General features: G+C 36.2%; 1 protein-coding gene across 2 annotated transcripts in view; it reads right to left on the reverse strand.

Moving 5' to 3' along the window:
• Positions 1–23,866, reverse strand: part of ME1 (malic enzyme 1) — a 154,122-nt gene that overhangs the window by 78,340 nt on the left and 51,916 nt on the right. For both annotated transcript variants that reach the window (XM_058835049.1, XM_058835050.1), the window contains exons 4-5: positions 8,676–8,751; positions 7,229–7,390 (exon numbers count right to left, since the gene is read on the reverse strand). In XM_058835049.1, coding sequence (XP_058691032.1) covers positions 7,229–7,390; positions 8,676–8,751 — 238 coding nt within the window. The remainder of the gene's footprint in view (positions 1–7,228; positions 7,391–8,675; positions 8,752–23,866) is intronic.

A 23,866-nucleotide genomic window follows, 5' to 3' on the forward strand; every position in this document is an offset into this window, starting at 1 on the left:
GTTGACATAAGTTCAAAAATAAGTTTCAGCCTCTTTAAAAGTCCCCTGAGTAATATAGTATCAGATACAGAGAGAGCCAAGTGAAGTACAAACTGAGTATGAATTCATGTTAGCTAACTTAAGAATCTATACTGGACACTTCTACATCTAAACTAGTCTAGGCTCTTTTTATAGTCAACAAGTAAAAAAAAAAAATATTAAAAACCATTTTAAAATATAATTCATCAGACTAGTTTGAGACACTTCCCCTGCAAGAAGCAGCACCTGCTCCCCTTGCAAAATTAGCCAAGGAGGATGAGCTTAAGTTGACTGTCAAGCTCTGCATCTCTTTTTAAGTCTTTCTGAGCTTACCTGGTTTGGCCCCAGACTCTCAAGACTAATAATTCAAACACAAGATTATAACTGTCCATTCCACTGAATCTTAAGTATCGGAAAGAAAGAGGCACAAACATTTCTGCCTAAGTGGGCATACCAGAATGGAAAGGCTGGATGGGAACAAGAAGACTGCAAACACATCTTCAGTATTTTATGAAAGCATAAAATTTAAGGAAAGTCAATTAAGAATGATGGTGGATGTAAATCTGGCACTGAAATATGTAACAATATTTTATACAACATGCATCTTAGAAAGGTAATATGTATTTGAAAGTCTCCTTTAATCTAATTCTATTAGAACAACTGGATGAATTTTTTAAAATGAAGTAACCTTTTACTGCACAGTAACAACAGTGAGTCCTTGGTGAAAAAAAAATCTTGCTCCATTGTTTTTTTTATTTATTTAGAAAGGACAAAAAGTATTTTTGTTACTGACAAGAAATGAGGATCAAGGTATTTTTCACCCCTCTATTACGAGAAAAGAAGATGAGCACTATAACAGCCAGCAGCAATGTAAACATTAGTGGAATGCCTTTCTACTTCAATAATAAAGAACAGAGGCCATTAAAAGTGACTGTAACATTAAAGAAAATGCTGACAGTGTACATATTCTGGAACAAGGAAAAATATTTAAAGAGAATAAATGTTTAAAATCCAGGCCCAATTTATATTTGAGTTTTATTGGTAGAAATGCTGGTACTCACAATTGCCTAAAAAAATATGAGAAAAGCAGCTAAAGGAAAACAAGAGAGGACATGCAATATGTTCCCCTGGGAACACCATGGTAAAGAACAGCAAATGATCTACATTTGCAAATAAGTCAAAACTTTTTAACAGCTCTAAATACTGTGGGAAATGCTGTTCCCCTCTGGGCACAATTACTTAATAAAAGGGGTAGGCAGTGTTTTGTGTTTCAGCTCTCTTAATATATCATTAGTAGAATGCATCCCCAAGGACGCAGAAGACATTTGTACACAGTCTTCTCGAAGGTTTAATATAGCCAAGGAAATACGTAGTAAGACAGAAGATACAGAGGAAACAGTAACTAAAAAATTGCAGCAGGCTAGGGACAAAATAGATGACAAACTCAAAGGGGATGTCTTCAGAAGACTGAAACACACTGGAAATCTCAGTATCTTGGGTAAATCTAGAATTATTACTACACTTACAAGTTCTCAACCCTAGTTAAAACACTGAGTAAAAGTAAGTTAATAAATTTTCAAGTTGTGAATGTATTACCAGACATATTGTAGCTATTCAGTAAGAGCATTAAAGACCAAAAAAAGGAAAACTCTCAAAAATCACTGAAGAACATCAGATACTTGTGATCCACTCAAACATGTCACCCACCAGTCCCAGCACTAAGGGAAAATGAATGGTGGGTCTTGTAAGTGCCATACTTTCTCCAGAGCATCTTTTAAGTCTGCAAGTGTAACCTGGATGCCAGCACAATTCCATGCACTGCTGCTATTTAAATAAAGCATGTTTATGAGAGAATGATGATGCCATATTTATTTTAGATATGGACCTTTTGATACACACTGGAAAGATAAAACTAAACCACTCCATTTTAGAACATGCATCTATAAAATCAGATGTGTCTGTTCCCTCTATTAACACACTCAGTCCACTTCAAATAACTGAACAGACTTAAAAGGCGACTACTGATTCTGACAAAATAAAACAGTGTGGGGTTTTTTTCTCCTTCACAATGAATTTGCACCTCAGCTTTTCTGGACTGCATATTCCAGCACAGACGCCTGTCATTCCTCCAGAGGAGTCAGAACTGCCAGCCCAGGCATGCTCATTGACCTATTTAGGGCAACTGTGAGAACCATCACATTCCTGTACTCCAGTATTTTAGTAAGTTAAGAGAAAAAAATATTCCCAAGCAAGCATGCAGGAAAATACTTGAAATAGCAACCCACAAGTCCCTGAACTGTCGCAAATGAAGAAGGAGCTGCCCTAGCAGCTGCCCTGCATATTTCTCTCTCTTGTGCACTTTTCAGTGCTTAAATCATAGAATCACAGAATTACTTAGGCTGGAAGATACCTTTAAGATCAATGAGCCCAGCTGTCAACCCAGCACTGCCAAGTCCAGCACTAAACCACGTCTCTAAGCACCACAGCTACACAGCTTTTAAATACCTCCAGGGATGGGGACTCTACCACTTCCCTGGGCAGTCAGTTCCAATGTTTAACAACCCTTTCTGTGAAAAAATTGTTCCTAATATTCCATCTAAAACTCACCTGATGCAGCTTGAGGCCATTTTCTCTCATCCTATCTCATTACTTTGGAGAAAAGACTAACAGTTACATGAATAAAAAGCAATTCAGATATATGTTTTTTTAAAAGTGAACTGGCCATCAGTATTCCTCTGCACATTAAGGGCATATATATATGTGAGCAATCAGCTTTTAAGCTACGCCTGCACAGGGCAAGAGAACATTTGTGTGTCCAGCTTCCTTGCAGCCGTTGCAGCTGGAACAACTTCTGACCCCTGGGCAATCCACAGAGCACTGTGCTGGTGCTCAGAGCATCACAATGTCTTCTACTAGAAAATGCCTCTGTAAAAAGTCCTTTCTATATGAGCTGTCCTGGCTCTTTCACATCATGTGAAGGTACTGCTTGAAAGAGTTGAACGCTTTCTACCTAAACTGAAATTTATGGTAAATAGTTTAAATTAAAGCCAACACTCAATCTTTCCAAATCTCCCACAACTGGCCATTGCCAGTATTAAATTTACACATGTTTAGAATTGGTCTGGCAGCCATGAACTTGTCAAAGCCTCTTTTCTAAGGTATCAAATAAACATAGTTCTCATTCCTCTGCTAAGCATCCAGTATTAGATTAAAATTTTTATGGTCAAAAGAAACCATTTCACCATTGGTTTGACTTCTATATAACAGAAGGCATCAGTCTTGCTAGATTTCATTACTCGGCTGTCTGGATAATAGTACTTTAACTAAACCATGTCTCTTTTGTGACCCATGAACAATAAAATACTGCCTCCAAGTTACTGATAAAGATATTAAACATTGCAGAGCTGAAAAAAATCCCCTGAGATACCATAAACCCACAAGTATTTTATTATTCCTCACAGAAATACATATTTTAAATAGTACTTTCTCCAGTAACACAGGAGGCCTGCTTTGCTTTTGCATTACTTAAAAGAAACAGTAAGAATTCAAATGTCTTTCAAAGGTAAAAAATAATTCAACCAAAAATCTGTAAATGCTCATTAGACCAGGATCATTTTCAACAAGACCCTTACCTTTAACCCAATCTTCCTGATTTTTTCAATTCATCCCAGATACACCTAAGAAAAAACTAGTATTTCCTCCACACCCATCTCAGCATGGTACAGAGAACACTTTTACCACTTCTTTTTTTTTTTTTTTAAAGAACTCACAAAGCATTATTTGGACATTCTTATTTAAGGATCTTGACATACTTTTAAAGCTTTTTCAACTTATTAATTTGCTGTTATTAAAAAGAGAAATAGGACTTCTTGCCAAGATAGATAAAACTTACTTTTAAGAAGTATCTACCGTATTTATAGGGACAATCACTTTCATATGTACTATCACTGAGGAAAAGCATCAGGAAAAGCAGAAAACCTCATTCTCACTATCCGTAATTATTTTCATGAAGTTACTTTTCTTTAGTGTCTTTTTCTTTTTTACTGCCTATAGTTTTTGATCTTGGTTTCTACTACTAGGCTTTGCTATTTGTTTCATTTTATTAAACTGCAAGTGATTTTTAACCAACAAGGCTTGTCTCAACATTGTTTATTTTGTGAGAGTTTATTCATAACCTTTAATTAGAAAACAATCATCACTCAAATCTTGATGTTTAAATGTTTTAATGCTTAAATCCCTTTGATCCAGCTTGATCTTTTCCATCATCCTTAAACTATCCCTCTTCCAGTGCTGAACATGTGTTTCAGGTAGATGTCCACTAAATTGAAGCTGTGTGTATCTTGACAATTACTCGTTTTTCTTTTACATTCTATTTCTTTAACTATTGCAAGGGGATTTATCATATTCCTCTGCAACATTAGATGAACACTCAGGATCCAGAGATCATACCACATCAGGATTTCCAACAACACTTTCATATCAGCACTCAGACTAATGCCTAAGTATGTTTTAATTGTATTGAAATCCTACCCAAGATGCACCATCCTCACACCTAAAATATACATAGCTACTGGCGAAGCATAACTTTTAGTGAGACTGCCACTGTAGAAAATAACTAGCAGCATTTTAAATATTTTAAATGCTTTGAATAAAAACATTCCTCAGTAATTACTCGCCTTGTCAATACCTTAAGAAACAGGCTTGTTATTTTTGGCAGCAGTCAACAACGCTTCTTTTGGACACTGACTACATGGAACCATTTACTGGCTTGGTCACATGGAACTTTCTAGGAGGTCAATTTTTTACCCATAAATAAGCAGTTTCCATTTCCCTTGCTTATTATCTAGGCAACTGTATAAAAATGCTCTACTTGCTCCTCTTTTCTTTCCTTGATTTTATGAGTAACAGGATAATACCTTAGCTAAAAATACCTCTGCTAAAACTAACAGTAACAAAGACTTTAATACCATCTCAAACTGAGTGAGTTGCTCCTCAAAGTTAGTGTTATGAGTTCTGTACACAACAAAACAATACGGAAGGAGGACTTGTGAAGTTGGGTTTTTTTGCAATCTGCTTTAGCATAAGACTTAATCTTTCTGGAGAATTTGCAGGTTGTGCACCTCCACATTATAGTTGGCAAAAGAACATTTTTAAAGCTTCCTTTGAAGCAGGGAGGCCCCCACAGAACAGGAGAAGGAACTAATCTAAATGGAAAACAACTGCACGTTTAAAACAAAATGTCCAGCATAATTATTATTTATATGTGCACAAGTTGTGAGAATGATTTCTGTTGTGTCTTACCATGGAAAATCCTGACTAGACTAAGAAAATACAGCCTAAAAATACACTTATTTGTTCAGAAGTTTAGCTTTTAAGATAATGAATTGCAATGCAATTCCATGCCAGCTTGGCCTATTATAATCAGCTTAGCCAGCAAAATGTGGATGCTTTTTGGTCATTTCAGTTCTCTATAGTGACTCATCAATGGGTTACATGAGTAAGTGTTGAGGGAACAGGGATGTGCTGCTGGGTGAGAGGAAAGGTGTTGACAGAAGAAATTAGGAGAGATTGTGCCCCAGGATACCTGACTTTGACTAAAGAAGCCTGGGAACTATATCCAAGCTCCAATTAATGAATACTATCAGGCCTATGTCATGTAATCAAGTTAAAGGGTACAGCAATCTTATCCCAAAAACAGAATTCAGAGGTCTCATTCCCTATAGTCCTAGTATAAGAAGCCATATCCCAAAGTGAAAAAAAACCAAAAGGCATCCTCCTGATCAAAAGATATTTCAGAGCATCAATAAACTTTAGGTCACACAAATTTTATGCACATTGTTATACTTTATGTGCCACTCCTTCATACACACTGAACTCAATGCTTAGTCACAAGAACAGTGAAATGAAAGTTGGTCTATTAGCATGGATAAGCTACTTTTGCTGTTGTGGTGTGCATATATAGACATTTGATATCTTTCAAGCAAATAATATGCTACAAAAATTTAAAATTACAACAAAACACAAGCATAAAAACAAAATTAAAAGCCTAATGAATTATCAGAAGTAGCCAATGCAATTAACTGCCTAGAAACAGTCATTATTAGATTACAAAACTGTCCCAACTGCTCAAACCAAAAATAAAAATATTTTGCAGCTAATGAGACTTGTATGTGATTTGATATGGCTACTTGCTATAGCGCTCAGATACATCCCACAAGAAAGCCTGTCTGCTTTTCGGAGGAGGCTCTGGTGGGACAAAGAGAGAGGGGAGCAGACATTTCTTGTTCAGTAATACTTTCATCAGGCATTGTCTAAATGACCCCACTGGGGCAAGGGTGAGGGTGTGTGTATAAAGCTGAAGATGCACACACCCAACCCAATAATCCAGAAGCCCCAGCTAAATTTACTGGTGCAGGACTGCTTTTTTATAGCTGTAACACACATAAATCTCTGATACATTTATCACACTTGTATAATTTATAATACAACATCGTCTACAAAAATGTACACACATTGCAGGTGGATTACTTTTTAATTTGACATTGTTCAGAGTCTTCAAGTATTCAAATATTCTTTCAGACAAAAAAAAGGGAAGATCAAGGCCAAGTAATTAACCAGTAATCCCAAGAGTACTGGAAAGAAGAGAGCCAATTTTCAGCAAGTTTAAATCTCTGAATTTCACACAAATTAGAAGCCAAGTTAGAGGGTAAGGTCCACCTACTTGAAGCACTAGAACATCACTTCGGGAAAATTTATAGCACTACAGTACTTTTTATGACAAACAGAACATAAAACTGAAGTACATAGACACACCTTGCCAGCACAGATAAGACTACAGCCTCAAGCTCTTCAAAACGAGGAGCAGTTATTCTGAATATGAATCCAGAATTCACATCAGAAATCACTGCAGAGAAATTCTGTGACTGGAGAAGGAATGCTGCCTTAAATTATATTTTTAACTCTATCATCCTCCTCTTCTTGAGACCAAATTTCCTACACTGCATTTTAACATGTACTGTGTATGCAGCACATTTTTATAGACAACAGTGTCCTTAATTACTTAAACCTTACAAAACAGCCTACTCTGCACATTAGGATGATTACACTGTATATTAGGATGAGACATTTTCCTTATGACATTTTAGTTTGCACAGAATCAAAGCTAGTATTGTAACAAAAACCCTTCACTACACCTCAGGAAAGGATTTACCTCATTATCTGTTCCCACATCCAACATCACTGGTAGACACTCATGAGGTTTTACTCCTCCACATGCCGTATAAAGCGCCAGTTTACCAACAGGAATGCCCATTCCATAACAGCCAAGGTCTCCAAGCCCAAGAATACGTTCACCATCAGTGACCACAATAGCCTGGAGGAAGAAATGAAGGCACTGTAAAAATCACTTCCTTGCTTGTATGTACTAAGTACTCCATTGTTTTCTTACCATCAATTTTATTTTACATGTAAAAACTATAACTGGTGCAAACAAATCAATAGTACAACAAAAGCAAGAAATTGTTTTATTATATTTTACTGTGGTTTTGTTACACTATTTTAGACTCTTGCTTCACTGTAAATGGGACTTTCATTTAAAACTTTTAAGAATACACAAGAGAGGTATTTAGTATTACGTTACAAGAGAACTGGCATTGTTCCCTCTCACATTTTTCTGTCAACAGTATGAAAATAGAGTAGGAAGCAAAAGGAAGTTATCCACAAAAAAAGAAGAACCACAAACTCCTGGGTTTTGTCATGTTTGTTTTCAGCAGAACCAGAGCCAGTCACTCCTACTGACCTTTGTCAGGGCTGTCTACAACCACCTGGCTCTTACCCTTCAAAGATATATGTCTTCTTCCCTTTAGTAAATAATATACTTCATCATACTTATACTTATCACATATATATTATATGTATACTTATACATATACTTATATACATACATTTAAGTGTGTGTATACATATATACATACATATATATATACACACACACACTCTTATACATATTAGGAAGCACGTGCTCTCATTGACAGAAGTAATTTAGTAAACCCCTGTCTATGCTAATAAGAAAAACTTTTCATAAAAAATAAAGGACAGAAATGCCCAGAATGGCAAACAGCTGAAAACATAGTCATTCCCTCCTCATGCTCGGTAGCAAACCATTTTAGTTGGAAATTTAGTATTTTTTTTAAGAGAGATCATGAAGCACCATAAGTGGAGAACTATTAAATTAAACTCCAGAATGGGGTTGTCAAGAGATCATGTAGGGCCTCTGCCCTTGGAGATATGCAAAACTCAATGGCTGGACATAGCCCTGAGTAACCTGTCCTGACTGAGCTTGTTAGAGCAGGAGGATGGCTCCAATGAGTGCCTTCCTGCCTCAACCATTCTTAGATTTCCTGAAATTCAAAAAAAAACATTCAGGGTTTGTTTTTTTCCATACTATTCAATTGACCAATTAATCAGTAAAGGACGCCTATAGCTAAAAAAGTAAGTGTTAAGTGCCTCAGACTTTGGCTGTAACAGCATTCTTTCTGTTGAAAAAATGAATTAAGAAATCACCAAAATCTAAACTGATAAAAAGCTCCTAAAAAAATATCTTAACCAATTAATCCTGGGTACGAATAGCTCTGTTATGCAACTAAAACTATACTTACCTTGATGACACTTTCTGGCCAGGATTTAAGCATTGTAGCAATGTGACCCCGGTCATGGATAGAAATAAAAAGACCTCTGCAAATAAAAAAATACTTTTCATATAAACAAGTAATTAAGTAATTATAAATCAGTGTAATATAAATAAAGTATAATCAATTAATACATTAGATTTATGCAAGTGTGTTCCCAACATACAAAAATTCAGTTTGATAATAAGAGCTTAATTTTGTATAAGAAAATTAATCATCTGCATTTAGAAGTCAGAGAACAAAGAACTCAGTAAAGCTTTACTGAGCAGAGAGAACATTTAAGAGTCCTTTCTGAAACCAACTCACTCAGCACTAGATCTGTTGATAAGTTTTTACTGACCACAAAATGAGTTCCTCTTATGCAGTGATCACTACTGCCCCAGCAGTCTCAACATTTACAAACAATAGGCCAAAGCTTTAAGCTATGAACAAAACCTGAAATAAACCAGATATTATCATTACACAAAATAAATCAGGAGCATTCAGTAATGTGTTTAGAAAAGTCTCCTGAATTCATTAGAATGCCATTTTGAGTTACAGAAGTGGGAAATTGTCATCTCGATAGTGCAAGAACATCCTCAATACTGAACAGAACAACCTTTACTCCAAAGAGTGTTTGAAAATTGACCTTTAGTTCCACCAGTATGGAAGAGTTTAAAACAAAATAACAGAAAAGTGTAATTCTCAACTCATTTTCTGTTTATTACCTAAGCAAAATCAATATAGTATCTTATTCTCCTATTCAGTATTTCATTTTTCATTTATTTTACTTGGTAGGTAGATTTACATTCAGGTCCTCTCTGAATTCAATTTCATTTCTTATCTACTTTTTTCACGTGAGATAGTGGAAAAATGCCATCTCTCAAAACCCATGAACGCACTTAAATACAATCTCTCAAAATCTACAAAGAAAACTTCAATGAACAAGCCCATGACGAAGATGCATTCTTGTAATTACATTTTGCATTTATAAGTATAAGGCATTGTCTTCTAGAATTACTCTAAAGCATTTTCCATTGCCTATTTTAAAAATTTTAAAGTAAAAATTAGAGAAAAATATTGAAAAAATAATTGAAATCTAAGTCTACCAGAATATAAACTCATATTCATACAAGTGGGTCTTACAGGTCTAAATAAAACTAATGAATGAAGAAAATTATTGCCAGATATGACTGTGCATATATCAAGTCATGCAAAAAATCTCCAGCAATGTTAAATGTATACTAACCAAGACAGCAAAATTAGTCCCAACTTATATTTCATTTCATATGCTTAAATATTTCAAGCATATTAGATGATGCATTTTTATATGTTATCATGTGATTTATATTTTATATTGATTTTTTAAATTTAATATTTCAGTGTCTTCTTTCCCTCTTTGATGTCAAAAATATGCAACTGAAATTCTTTATTATTAGGGACAAAAAGCAATGTAAGCCATGCTGTGATTAACCAAAGTATATCATTTTATGTATTTTCCCCTAGAACTAGAAATTATCTCATCCTGGCATTTCTTATTCATTCTCCTTCTGTGTCCATTTCCCATGCTCAGAACTAACACACCAGGATGGATATTAGTGTATCTTAGTTGTTTCTTTATAAGTAGTATCTGTCAGCAAATTAATTTCTCCCTCCCAGTGGAGCCAACAGGTCTTCAGGGACAGGAGGGTTAATTTTACACTTTTGAAAAGTTCTAGTATTTACTGCTCACAAGCACATCTATTTGTGAGCCAGCTACCTGAAAAAAGATGCCAATTAACAGTGAAATGCCATAAAACATCAAAGAAATATAGCTTATGCTTCCTTTCTGATGTACTGTACCATGCATCATTTTATAAAACAGCCTGTAAACTGTAAAATTATAAAGTCCATCATATCAAAATTGACTCGAGACAGCTGTGACAGATGAGTGTGTGAAAGCAAGCAGAGTGCTGGAAGAAAGCAATCTTGTGGTATCACTCCTCTTCTTGTCTCCATTCTCCAATTTACACCAACCTAACAGATTTGTGTTAAATGAAGCAAGATTTTGCATTTATTTTCTAAAGAGTCAAAGCCCAGCCCAGTGTGCCTAAATGACCCCTTCCTTGCAAGCTAGGGAGAGAGGTCACCATGGAATAAATTCCCCAGCAGAGGAAAATAAAGGCAGGGTGGATGCTGCAGAAGGAATTTTGTTAGAACATTTGTAAGGACCTTTGAATAAGTATTGAGAGCGTATTTCAGAAATCTGTTCAAGCAGGATCAGATTCAAGCCACAATGGAAAATAGAAGCTGAAGTATAAATAGTGATATCAAAAGCATTCCACTCCTCTTTCTCCCTTTCCCTCCATTATTTCTGAAGTTTAGTAAAACATTTCTGGACACACTGGCCAGGCCAAGAAGATGCTCCTAAATTTAATGAAACAGAATAAGAGAGAAGGTTTTTTTATTTCTTTATTCTGGATCTCTTTTCTTCATCTTTCATTTCTTTAACACTTTTCTTCTAAAAGGTATACTCTGCAAGGAGGGACACCAGGTTGGTAACAGGAACCCTGACTTGCAAAGGTGTCAGCCACAAGAACACTCAGCCGGTATTACTGGGACTGAATTCACTGGCAATTCTACTTACAGACTGCCATCAAAAGGTCACACTACATGTGGGTTTTTTTTCCTTTTATAGTTATTTTGGGACTGTCATAGCACAGCTACAAGAAGAATGAAGCATGGGGCAAGATAGATGACCTAAACTGGATTCAGTTCCACATGGATTTCAATCCAGAAATATGACTGAATTATCTGAGTATAATGTTAGTGATAAGAACAAGCAGGGTCATGACAGTGATGCACATCCCATTCTGCTGGACAAGGAAAACATGGCCTGCAGGATGTGCACCTGTCTGACAAAGCACTTCAGGATGGGGCTGCTAAGGCAGGTGGACAAGTAATACATACAATCACATGGAGAAAGAAGCAAGATACAGGGAAAATATTATGGGGAGGAATATGCTGCTTGTTTTTCAGCCTGCATGTATTCACATTTCTAAGAAGAAAAGCACCTCATGGGGAAGCAGGATTCTCTTGCACACACTTTCAGAGCAGTCCAGGCTAGCAAATTCATGGGAAAAGCAACTGTAGATTCTACAACACAAGTGTGGTCCTTTCTATTTGAAATGGTATCTCAGTTATACATATGATCTTTTCTTGCATGGCAAGAAGGACAATCACCAAAACTGCAAGTTAAAACTGTTCTGAAGCTTGCAGCCTCAGATCAATCTTCTAATTAATGAACACGGTGCTGTGCAGATTATCTTGCCTAAGCACACATGATAGAACTTGCCTAAGCACATATGCAGAAGTGCTCATCTAGAACCAGTTTGCACTAGTGAGCCCTCAGCTCAGCACTGGTTGATACCAGCCCAGCCAAAGCAAGCACTACTAGTGACACCCACTTCAGCTAGCCAGAAAATATATGAAACTACAGCAGAGGAACAATTAGGCTAAGTAACTATGTCGCCTTTCTTCTCATCACACCAGCAATAAGAGTAAGGGGGGACAGCCCACATGAGGACATCAAGACCCACTCAACAAAGGGTGGGTCTATTTTGGGTCGCTGAGCTCACTTCACTGTAGCAAATTTTACCAGTTATGTGGAGGTCATTCTACAGCACATAATTTGGGTCTGTTTTATTAAAATTCTGATCTATGAGAACAAAGACAACAGAATTAAATGGAGCATTTGTTTATTATGTTTTGAGGAAGAAATGATCTCCCAGCAATGTATTTGTCTATTTTCTATTAAAGAACAGTTTAGGAAAATGTGTCATTGTAACAGAATAATCCGTTCTTTCCTCTTCTTGTAACAACAGGAGGCAATCTTAACATGTCTCAGAAAATGCCAAACATGTTTAATGAAAAAAAGTTCAGACTTTTCTCACAACCCTACAACCCTACATATTCAAGACTGTTATTTGAATTATGAACTGTATACAGAGTTACAGTAGAGGTGACTTCACTTCCCCAGGCAGCCTAAAACAACAAGCTTAATAATAATAATAACAAAAAAAAATAAATCTCAGGGGAAAGACACAGTTTATTTCTGACCCTAGTCTCTTCCAAACTTCTGCATTTGGCAAGAAAGAGGTAAACTACTTCCCTGGTCCCTGCTGAAATTCCCTCCTATTTTTAAAATCATAAACAGCAATATAATAAAAGCTTTGTACTAGGAACTAAGAGTACCTATATCCTCCCCAAAGAATATTCTGCTCTTTTTTCACCACATTTCCCATTGTGACTGTTTAATGTGGTCTCATTTCTTCATATAAAATGTGCTCAAAGTTTTCATTACATCTTAGCGTAGCAGGTTCCTTTGCATTGCAAGACCACTGAGGCTTAATAAATACAAGAGATGGGCTGATTGAAGAAATGCAGCTGTTGACAGATTTGCTTATTTTCTTTACCCTTCCTTTTGTACAGGGATGAATTTCATTACTTTGCAATATACAGGTATGTTTTTCAATATATAAAATAGCTGATGCTGAAATAGCTGCTACTGACTGTCAGCCTGAATTCCTCAGTGTTAAAGAAACTTGGGCTTTACATTTTCTAGGTGTGGCACACTCAAACCATATTTAAACAGAAAAGTTTGTAAGAAGCAAAACAAAGATTAAATCAAAAACAAAGATCAAAAATAGGACAGGAGCATTAAGTTAACAGTAGGTACTGCTAAAACCTCTGAAAGTGTGGAGCTGTACATGACCAAGGTGTAGTTCATAATAAAGGTAAATTCTAGCAGCATATGAATGACAACAAGGATAAGATACTATTCCTGAAAAGACATCAACATTTATAAATATATGTTATTTCATGCTTAGGATTTGGTTTTGTAAATGATTATTGATTATAAAATTTATTTTGTAGAAGACATCGAATACTCTGAAAGACAGGCTAACATCTGCCAACTCCACTTTGCTACACATAAAAGAATAATGAATGTCTCATACTTTTATAGCAACTCAAAAGCCCAATTTGGCACAAGGGTGCAGGGAAATGATTAAAATACAGCAAAATACAGTCTTCATAATCCCTGTAAATGGGAAATGCTTGTGTCAAAGGGTCTGAAGAGTTTATCTTCAGCTATAGGAGCAAACCAGCATTTAGTTTTATTTCAAGAATTTCTTTGAAAAACACCAGTTCCTGACAGTCTTTATCCAGTGTTGGCAGCCTCTGTAGCATTCTTTCACATGCCCAAGTCCATCAAAGCCGCTCATCGATCCCTGTTAATAAGTTTCGTGCTCCAATAGTCACTACAGTTAAAAATAACATCTACAGGGAAGAGAGAAGTATGTTTGGGCCACTTACAGAACAGTATAGTATTCAGTGTGAATTAGCCTTCAGAGAAGGAAAGTGATAAAGTTAACTTGAAAGACAGCAGCTGTAAGCCTGGCATTTGAAAATACCTCAGGGGAATGATGTTTCAAAAAAGAAAGGATAAGGTTTGGAGAAATAAACGGTACATAAGTCTAGTGACACAAAGATTCAGATGTTAGGAAAATCTTGTAGTACAGATGTTAAAACATTATTTAAAAATAAATTACAATGATAGAATTTTTTTAAAAAATTAAAAAATAAAAAATACAACTGAGGTAGATAGCTACTTAAGATTATAATTTCTCTGATGCAAGCCCCAGCAAGTTGCAGTGCTCACGATACTGACAGAAGTAAATACAGTATCCACACTACCCTCAAACCTGCCCAAGATGGAGTTCATGGCTCTGCCTTCTTTCTTTGACAGTGGACACTGTGCACTTCACAGAGACTCATCCAGGTGGCACTCAGTCAGAAGAGCTGGTTCAAATAACCCCACAGGTTCCAGCAACTTCCACATAAAACTCCTCCTGCCCACATCTTGGGTTTACTCAGAAAACTGACTTCAGGTCTCAGCACATGCTGTCTTCCATCTCATATGGGATTAGGGAAGCAGGGAACCAGGGGCTACTATTCCACAATTTGCAACATAGAGAGTTATGTAACTTGCTGTAACAATCCTGATACACCTAGGGGCAGGGGCCAGATCACACACACACTGCCCCACCTGCCCTTCTGAAACAGGCTCCAGAGCTTGCATACAGCACACATTTTCTAAATTGTAACAAAACAGAGCAGGTGACAAAAACAAAACAAAAATAAATTACAAGCTGCCCATAGCATTACAGACTCAAGGCAAATGACAAAGGAACAGAGACAAAACCTGGATCAGTTCTGTCTTACTACTTTTCTCCAAAATGTCTGGACTTTTTCAGCGCCTTGAGACTCCTGCTACCAAAGCCTGCAATCTCTACAGTATGAGTTTGAATGTACACAAATTTTTGCAAAAAGCATCTTTTTTTCTTGAAACATTTTGCTTTTTCTCTGTAAAATGCCCATCAGATAAACTCAGGCTCCAGAAGTGGGCAGAGAAGTCAAGCCTTTTGAACAATAAAAAGTAACCCAATGAAGTAATTCCTCAACTGCTCTCATTCAACCCAAAAAAATAACATTGTAAAAATAATCTGGGAAAAAGCATTATAAGCCTCACACTGGAAAACTTTAAAACCAATTTTACATGGTACCAACAGCAATTACAGCTTGACACTTCACTAATAATCAAAAAAGTTTCTCGTTAATTTTGGAAACCATAACATTCACCTCAAACTATACTAAATATACTTCATAAAAAGCTCCATAAAAACTTCATGGACTCAGTCATTGCAGACGTTTTGCATCACTTGTATAAAATACTCTTTACTGTATATCTAGATATCTAACACTTTTTCATTTAGTGCCTCACCTCCTCTACTTGCAAAGCATTCTGTGGTCTGAATGTTCAAACTAATGACAATCCTTTTCATACAGAAAAAGACTAAATCAAATAATATTTTTGTAGTCATTTCTTAAAACATTAATTTGTTGATTTAACTATATTTAACTGTATTTAAAGCATCACTAATCTACACAATCAGCTTTTACATATTGTTGCTTAACCACACAGCAGCAATTCAATGAGATGTGCTTGTTTGCAAAGGAAAAGGCAGACTCCGCAAAATACTATGGTTTAAGCATCGAAGCTCATTTGCTCCAGAAGCTACTTAAATTCCTCTGACAGTTGCTCAGTAAATAACTTAATTACTTACACTCTAATGGGCACAAATAGAACTATTTTAAGACTGTGAATGAGAGAATGGTCTACGAGAGCCAGACCCATTCACTTTTAAGACAAAAAATAACCTACTGTTGTAGCTATCATGTTTGTATTATTTTGCACTAATATTAACTGCCTAGAAAGCCATCAATAAACAACATCAACCATGTTATCTACTGGGAATCTTGAAATGCTAGCGATGTTTCTTAAAAAAATCAACTTTTAAATGCTATTCAAACGGTGAAATACTCAAACAAGTGAGATTGCTATCCTTCTACTTACTTCAACAATTTCTGCTGCCTTGGCTCATTGCAACATGGAAAATTTCCCATATTTAGACAATAATGTACTTTAAGGCCCATTTAAATCACCATAATTTGCTCTCAGTAACTATTAACCAAGAAAAAAGTGAAGACTTAATAAAAAATGCTTCTTCTTATGGCATATCCTACCCAACTTCCATTTCAATGAAAAAGCCACTTCTGAAATGAGACACTATCTTCCATTTGTAGAACTGACTCTAACTGCTGTAAAATGAACACTGAAATGTCCATTTACCATTTTCACATTTTTAAAAATGTAAGCAACCTGAGGAGAAGCACTATTTCTGTACTTTCTGTTAAATTTACAACATGAATCAATGTACGAGACAGACCAAATTTTTAGTACTATGCTCAATAACAACAACTTTCAACATGGGGAAATGACCTACAGGTCCAGCTCTATCTCAGATGGAGAAACTGAGAAGCAACATGATTACTCTAAGATTTATGTAATCTGATGTTAACAAAGTTCCAACATAACGGTTTTCTGAAATTTGCTCACAAACTAAATATTAACATTTTTCCAGAAAAACCCAGGATATGTATATTACCTATAAAAAGTAATTTTAATGATACGGAATTGAATATATTTAAGAACAAAAAAATTACTAGAAGTTTTTATCATAAAATTTGAGAAAATTATTACAATAGATGGAACCCCAAGGAAACATTTTGAGCATTAAAGCTCTGCAATGTATCTGGCTACCGTGCTAAAAATTAACCTCATCCATCAGAGGCAACCAGTCTTATACTTTCCCTCCTTTTTAGAAAAATTCAGTCATGACCCCATGTATAGTTTTTCATTTTGTGAAGTCAGGATCAACATTTTGGGAAAAAACGCAGCTTGATCCCAGCTAACACAGCCTAATATTGCTGGTCTTCACTACACAAATACATGAAACGAAGCACAGGGTAAGAAATGGACGTAGAGCAGAGCCAGCCCTATGGGGTGATGAAGAATTTAAATAGCATCATTTAGCAGTCAAAACAGAAGTGCTTCTGAAACGTCACTGGGGAGCTTCCAGCCTCTTCAAGGGAATCAAAGGCTCGAGTTCAATGTCAAAAAGCACACAAGTTTTTCTGAGGACACTGCCTTGGGAAGTCTACATGACATATTTTACGTCATCTTTCAAAAATGACAGCTGTTTCACTGGAAGACTGAATGAACAAACCATTCATCGAGTGACTGACATTACAACTGCCCTCAAGAAGAATCCCATTTCCATGCATGAACTGGAGCATTGCTACATTCTACGGTAAGTGTCAAAGTAAAAGTAAAAAGAGGCACATTGCCTGCAGCAAACAGAAATAAGGCAAAATGGAAATATTTTTAAATACACTATTTTCTTGATAATTACAAGTTCCCCATGCTCATATACTGCTTACTAATGAAAAAACCACCATTATTAATTGAACAGAAAGCAAACCATGTTCCATATTTTCATTTCCAGAGATAAATATCTACATGTCATGTTTAAGAAGCTCCTTTTGGATGATGGGAAACTCTCAGACATACTGTTGCCTGAAACAGGCTGTATGAATAACCTACATACAGTGCAGCAAACGTGTACATTCATATGTGCTTAGAATAAATCTACTAAACACTAAGAGAAAAGTTAAGAGCAACCAAAAATACCCTCTGATACAACAAAGTTGTCATAATACTGTGAACTTTTGAAATGGAAATGTGCTGCTGTGTCTCTGTAAGCTACATTACAGCTCCATCTCAGGAACAGGAAGCTCTTCCTTTAGGTGAAAAATTGCACCAGAATCCCAAAAACAATAGTTAATTTCAGTATACTAGAGTACTAAAATGAAGTTGTGAGACTCCCTAAACTCTCTTCTTCCTTAAGACTAAGCAAAATTCATGTTAAAAGTAGTCACTTTGGGAATGAAGAAGAAAAAATGAGAACTGGCTTTTCACCATCTTTGTGCCAAAGGCATGGGCTCTCATTCAGCACAAACTGAAGTTTTCTTTTATTTTTCTGTATTTCTCAGTAAATGTTTCCCTTATTTCTGCCAGTTGATTTAAGCCTTCCATATCACTGTCTGTCTTCAGCTGGAAATCCTTGCTTTTCTTACAAAAACAACTTGCTTTGTTTGGTTTATGCACATTAATCTATTTGATCTATGGTCCCAGCAGGCCCTTACCCACCATTTTCTAAAAGATACTCCGTTTCTTGCACGTGGCTTAATTACCTAAAACTCATTAGCCAAAGAAGCAGAACTGACATTCAGTGCCACCACTTAAAGAGAAGTAGTCAGGATGCCAGATGTGTCACAAACCTTTCTCCACCCTGCTGCAAATTACATGATGTTACTGCTACTCTACAGTAGATTCAGTAACATTACTATGACCTAGTCTTTTTATTTTATTATAATTAATATTGCTGACATTTTTTACTGAGCTGTGTCCATAAGAAAACAATTTTATGTGGCTATAAAACTTTGCTAAAAGAGATGAAAGTGCCTTGAAAGAAATAGAAGGGTCCACTTCTATCCCAAAACTTTTTTCTTGTCCTTTTTGTTTTTTTTTTCAGAAGAGTCCTATGCATATGGCTCACCCAAATGCAGTATGTGAAAAGCTCCTGGACCAAAAGATCTAGCCATGAATATAGAGAAACACAAGATACATTACAACACGCAATCATCCCATTTGTTTTGCTCTTAAAGGCTGAAAATACTTATGCCCTGCCTTCACTTTTGATTTTTCATTTTAAGACTTGACTATCTATTTAGAGAGCTTGTAGATAGAGACAGAAAACTATGATGTTAGAACAGCCAAGCTACTGCAGAGTTGCAGTGATTTTGCTAGGGTTTTTCCTTCCTCTTTCAGACTTTACCAAATACAGTTACAGGAATTATTGTAGGTTTGGTTTTTTTTAAAGCTACTAAATATCTTGTATTAGAAATGCAACAATGAGACAATGTTGGACTGCTGAGTAATGAGAGTATTTTGAACAGAGAAGCTGCTGAATGTGTAAGCAGGGGATTTGGGTGATGCCAAAGGACGTGCAACAGATGAACAGAAAATGGGAGCTGGAGAAACTCCAGCGTAAGCACACCCCTAAAGGAAAACATCCTTTGGGCATGGGCTGGAATATAGACAGAATGAGCTAATAAAGCAGTGTAACACCTCTAAATCACTGGCATCTCATCTGAATACTACTGGTACCTGGTTTTGCAGTATCAGATGATAACATCAGGAATTACTGGGGACATGGAAAACTCTGCATAGAAGGAGAGGATAGGATTCCTCTAAGATCGTAATATTAAAACAAAACAAAAACCTGCACTAGACATTTATCAGTCAACTATTACAGTTGTCTGCTACAAACTCACATTAGCAATGCATAAATCCCTACTGCTGGTGATACCTAACTGTAAACACATGCAGCAACACCATTTATTTTTTATGCCACTGATATCTGGAAGTAAGCTCTTTCCCTTCCACAGCATAGCCCTCTCCGTAGGGAAAAAGATATCCCCGCATTTTTCTTAGTACCTCCCAAGCAATGAGTTGCAAGATGTTTGTTGTCTGTTTCAGTTGTCTGCTTATTCATGTGGCACAAGTCAGTGTCTGGGTTGTCCCTAAATGAGCACTAGAATGGTACAGAATCCCAGTCCATGGAAATGGATACAATATGCAAACTACTGTCAAGAGCAAGGTACAGCTTCAGGGCTGTCCCCAAGGCCACTCAAGGCAGAAGAAAGGGAACTGTACTTATTCTTTACAAAAGAAAGGATGGAGTGACTTCATTTGCAAACACTACATGGGGTTTGATAAGCCTTGAAAAGGTGTTGAACTAAAGAAAGTTAAAGTTCCCCTATGGAAAGGAAATTTACTCTTAAAATGTTTGCTTTGGGGGTCAAATAATATTGACAGTTAGGAAGGAAACTAAAAATCTGTCAGGTTTACAGAGGCTGTTTCATGAGGGGAAAATTTTAGTAGATATAAATATTGCTTGTATAGAGTTAGACAGAGCTAAGTAGACCTCTCCTGTACTGTATGACCTGATTCTTTAGTGTTGCCAGTTGGAATCTTTGGCCAAGCAGAAGTGTGAAATCTAAATAAAAATCTCTGCCCTTAAAGCACATTTCATCAAGGAATATACTGCTTTGGGAAATCAAGGGGCGTGTAACCAGAAGGCAGTATTTCAGGCTGGCAGAGAGTCAAGATCTCCCTAAAACTTCAGGAAAATAGGAAGACATTGAAGAGTAACATGGTTATATATTGATACAAGTCATAGTTATTGATATGAAATTGTAATGTAGCAAAATAATACCTCTATTTTGAAATGCAGATACATAGTTTATTTGTTGCAAAGGATATAGCCTACCTTTCATGTGGTATTGGCACTAGAAAGAAAAGATTAGTCAGAGTAACATTTCACTTGAGACCATGTACTTTTTGTCCAGTCTTCTGCACGTAGTTTCACTAGATCACTGTTTCAGTAAAGGAAACAAGAAGGTTCTAATAAATACTGAGTTACTAACTGTCACACAAACTGTCTTTCCCATTTAGTGAAAATCATCTGTATGAAACTTTCTTGTTTCAGAAGTCTGTCTCAGTAGGATATAATGAAATGAGAAGATAATCACATGCCAAAATCCACACAACTAAGTTCCCATTAGCTCAAAGTGCAGATGCTCTTGAAAAAATCAAGTCCCCCAAATTTGTGGAGAAAGGAGAACATTCAGTTCTAACCTCACACAATAGATAGTAGGAATTATTAAAAAAAAACAGTACAAGCCAAATGAGGAGAGGGGTCCCCTGAAAATAGGCAGAACTCTGTGAAGGAAGGGAACAAGGGAACAGAAAGACATAGCCACTATTTTAATTTTGGCCCTCTTGCTCAGAAACCACCAAAGATGTAAAAGAGCACTGAATCTTACTAGCTGTCTTCCTTAGAAGACTGTTAAGAATGACCAAACATTGACTGCTGCCAAACATTTTGAGAGTCATGTTTTGAGAAAGGATGGCCTCATTTCCTCCTGCTCACAGCCAAGATGTACTCCATCCAGAAAAAACAGAGCAATGCACCTACAAACTTAGGTCTGAAAGCCAGAAATTCCATGCTTGTGATGTGCTTTAGGATAAAGCTTTTATGAACATGATCAAAACTCCCTGAAATATTACCTGCACAAGAAATCATGTATGAAGTTTACGAGAGCAGGAAGAGGCTAATAACAGATAAAGCTCCAACTCAGACAAGACTAAATGGAAGAACAACTCCAAGTGCTACTTCTGTAAATACCACCCCCTCCAAGTATGGTAGGTTATACCTACAGTATGCCAGCACCAAGTACATACAAAAAACCCTGCCACAGGGAGGATGCTATATTTCATAATGCTAGGTCAGGACTACCTACTCTCAGCTACTACAGGCTGATCATTCATTACTTTATTCTGAGGCGAAAGTTTAATAAAAAGATAAAAATTCACACTGTACCTAAATGGTGAAACCTACTGCCAAAATATTATAAAAGCCATGAATTTTACAGTTCTAGAGAGATGAGATGATGACATGCATATAAATTGAAGAATATCATAACATTTTCAAAAATCAAGACACAACTTCTTTTCCTTCAATAACTTCTTAAGTGAGAAACTGGTTTACTATTTGCAAAGCACTCTAAAACCAAAATGAGGCCCAATGACATCTTCTGTGTAAGATCCTCACACCTTCCCCTGAAGCAGCACTACTGTCTGCTGACAGACCAAGTCAAATACAACTTGGGCACAATCCAGGAGAGTAAAAGACAGTCTTTAGTCTTTTAGGAGACTAAAAGACAGTCCAGGAGAAGAGAGGAGGTCAATATTCTGCTAATTCTCCTTTTCCAGTTTTTCAGAGAAGAGCAAATGTTTTGCTGGGAAGATTCTATTAGCCTTACCTTGAAGCCACAGAATGCTAAGCTAAGTTTCAGCGTGATGAAAGTAACCATCAAGATTCTGGCAGATCAGAACCATGCCAGAAAGTAAAATTACTGGATGCCATCAACTCAGTGGCAAGGCTATACACAGGGGAAAGAACAAAAGAAAGAAAAAAATTGCCTGGAATATGTCAACAGTTGTCATCTTCACAAAAGACAAAAGTGAAAAATTCCAAAATTGTTTGGTGAGAGGGTGCAACTGCTATCATCACCAGGTTTTAGAAGCCATAAAGATTGTCTAAAATTAAAAGAAATGCTACAGCTATACTAATTCTCTGTTGAAATATTACAAAACAACTTGCCAGCCAAACCAGGTTTTTAATACACAACAGGTCCTTCTACAGAACAGAATTACAACAGTCTATTTTCAAAGACGCATTTTTTTGTTACGCCTTTATTGCAAAACATTTTGATTTCATATGCTGTTTTAACAGCCAAGACCTTACAAGAGATTGGTTAAAAAGCATCCACATTTCCTTTTCTCTACTTAGAGACTAAAATTCTACATGGTTTTCAGAGAAGAAAATATCAGGAAAAATAACTGTGAAACTAGTGCTTTCTTCTGTCTTTTAATATAATTTTATATTACACAATAATAATTTCTAACTAAATGAAGATATTAAGATAATTCTGTAGAGCAACAATTAGATGAATAAAGTCCCTAAACCGACATATGTATACATATACATGCTTTTGAGGGGATGAGAAAACATCTAGATGTGCTGGAAAAAGTCTAAGGGAGCTGTTATACTGGTGAAAAAGTTATGTGAAATAAATCCAGACATTCTAGTAGTCTCAATGAAGAAATCATCACACATCTGAAGGAGAGCCAGTCTCAAAAAACTTCCAGGAAGTGAACTTCCTTGGCTCATGTGATCATGGAGTACTTGACAAGTTTCTGGCCTCCAGTAAACCAAATCTGGATTCTGAAGAGACTTGGATGTCACAGACATCCACTGGAATTAAGAAAAATAATTCCAATAAAAGCCTCATTAAAAACCACAAAAAAGATTATTTAATGTACCACAGATCAACCTTGTACTGGCAAGTAGACTGCAACTTCTGATGCCAAGGTCTAACATTTTGCATGTTCTGTCACAGGAAATAAATATTTCCCCATTCTCTATTTCTTTTCTTTATTAAAAAGGGATGCAATCTTGCAGCTGGCAATCTCAGCATTTGTCAACAAAAAAAAGAAACCATATTTGCAACATCTGCATTCAATGCCATGCATCTGAATAACTGTAAATCTAAATACATAAAATAAATATAAATAAGTATATTCTTTTTGAGAAATATAAGGAAAGGACTAAGTCTTAGATTTGTATGTGCTGAGTTAGTCACGCACTTCAGTGAGGAGGATATCTGGTAAACAGTTTCAAAGCCTTTGCCTCTCAAGAGACTGCATCAGACCCAATAGAGCTGCTTTAAAAATGGTTCCTAGTCAGCCTGACAGTCTGTGACTGTACTGGGAAGTTATTTCAGAAAAGTCTGCCATGCCTGTGTAGCTGCAATCATATTCTGATTGAAATGGCTTTTCCTTCTAGGAATGGCAATGTATAAACAGTCACCTAACATTTTAACAATGTCCAAAGACTTCAGCATAGCAGTACTTGGCAAGTATACCTCCTTTTTCTGAATGCTGAGTTTACACAAGAATCTTAAACTCCTGGATGTTCTCTATACAGTGCAAAAAGTTAGTTTTGTATTCTTAGAGGAAATTTCCATTGAGCTTTCCCATATTTATTCTT

The sequence above is a fragment of the Poecile atricapillus genome, chromosome 3 (assembly GCF_030490865.1).
Source record: "Poecile atricapillus isolate bPoeAtr1 chromosome 3, bPoeAtr1.hap1, whole genome shotgun sequence".
NCBI classification, from domain to species: domain Eukaryota; kingdom Metazoa; phylum Chordata; class Aves; order Passeriformes; family Paridae; genus Poecile; species Poecile atricapillus.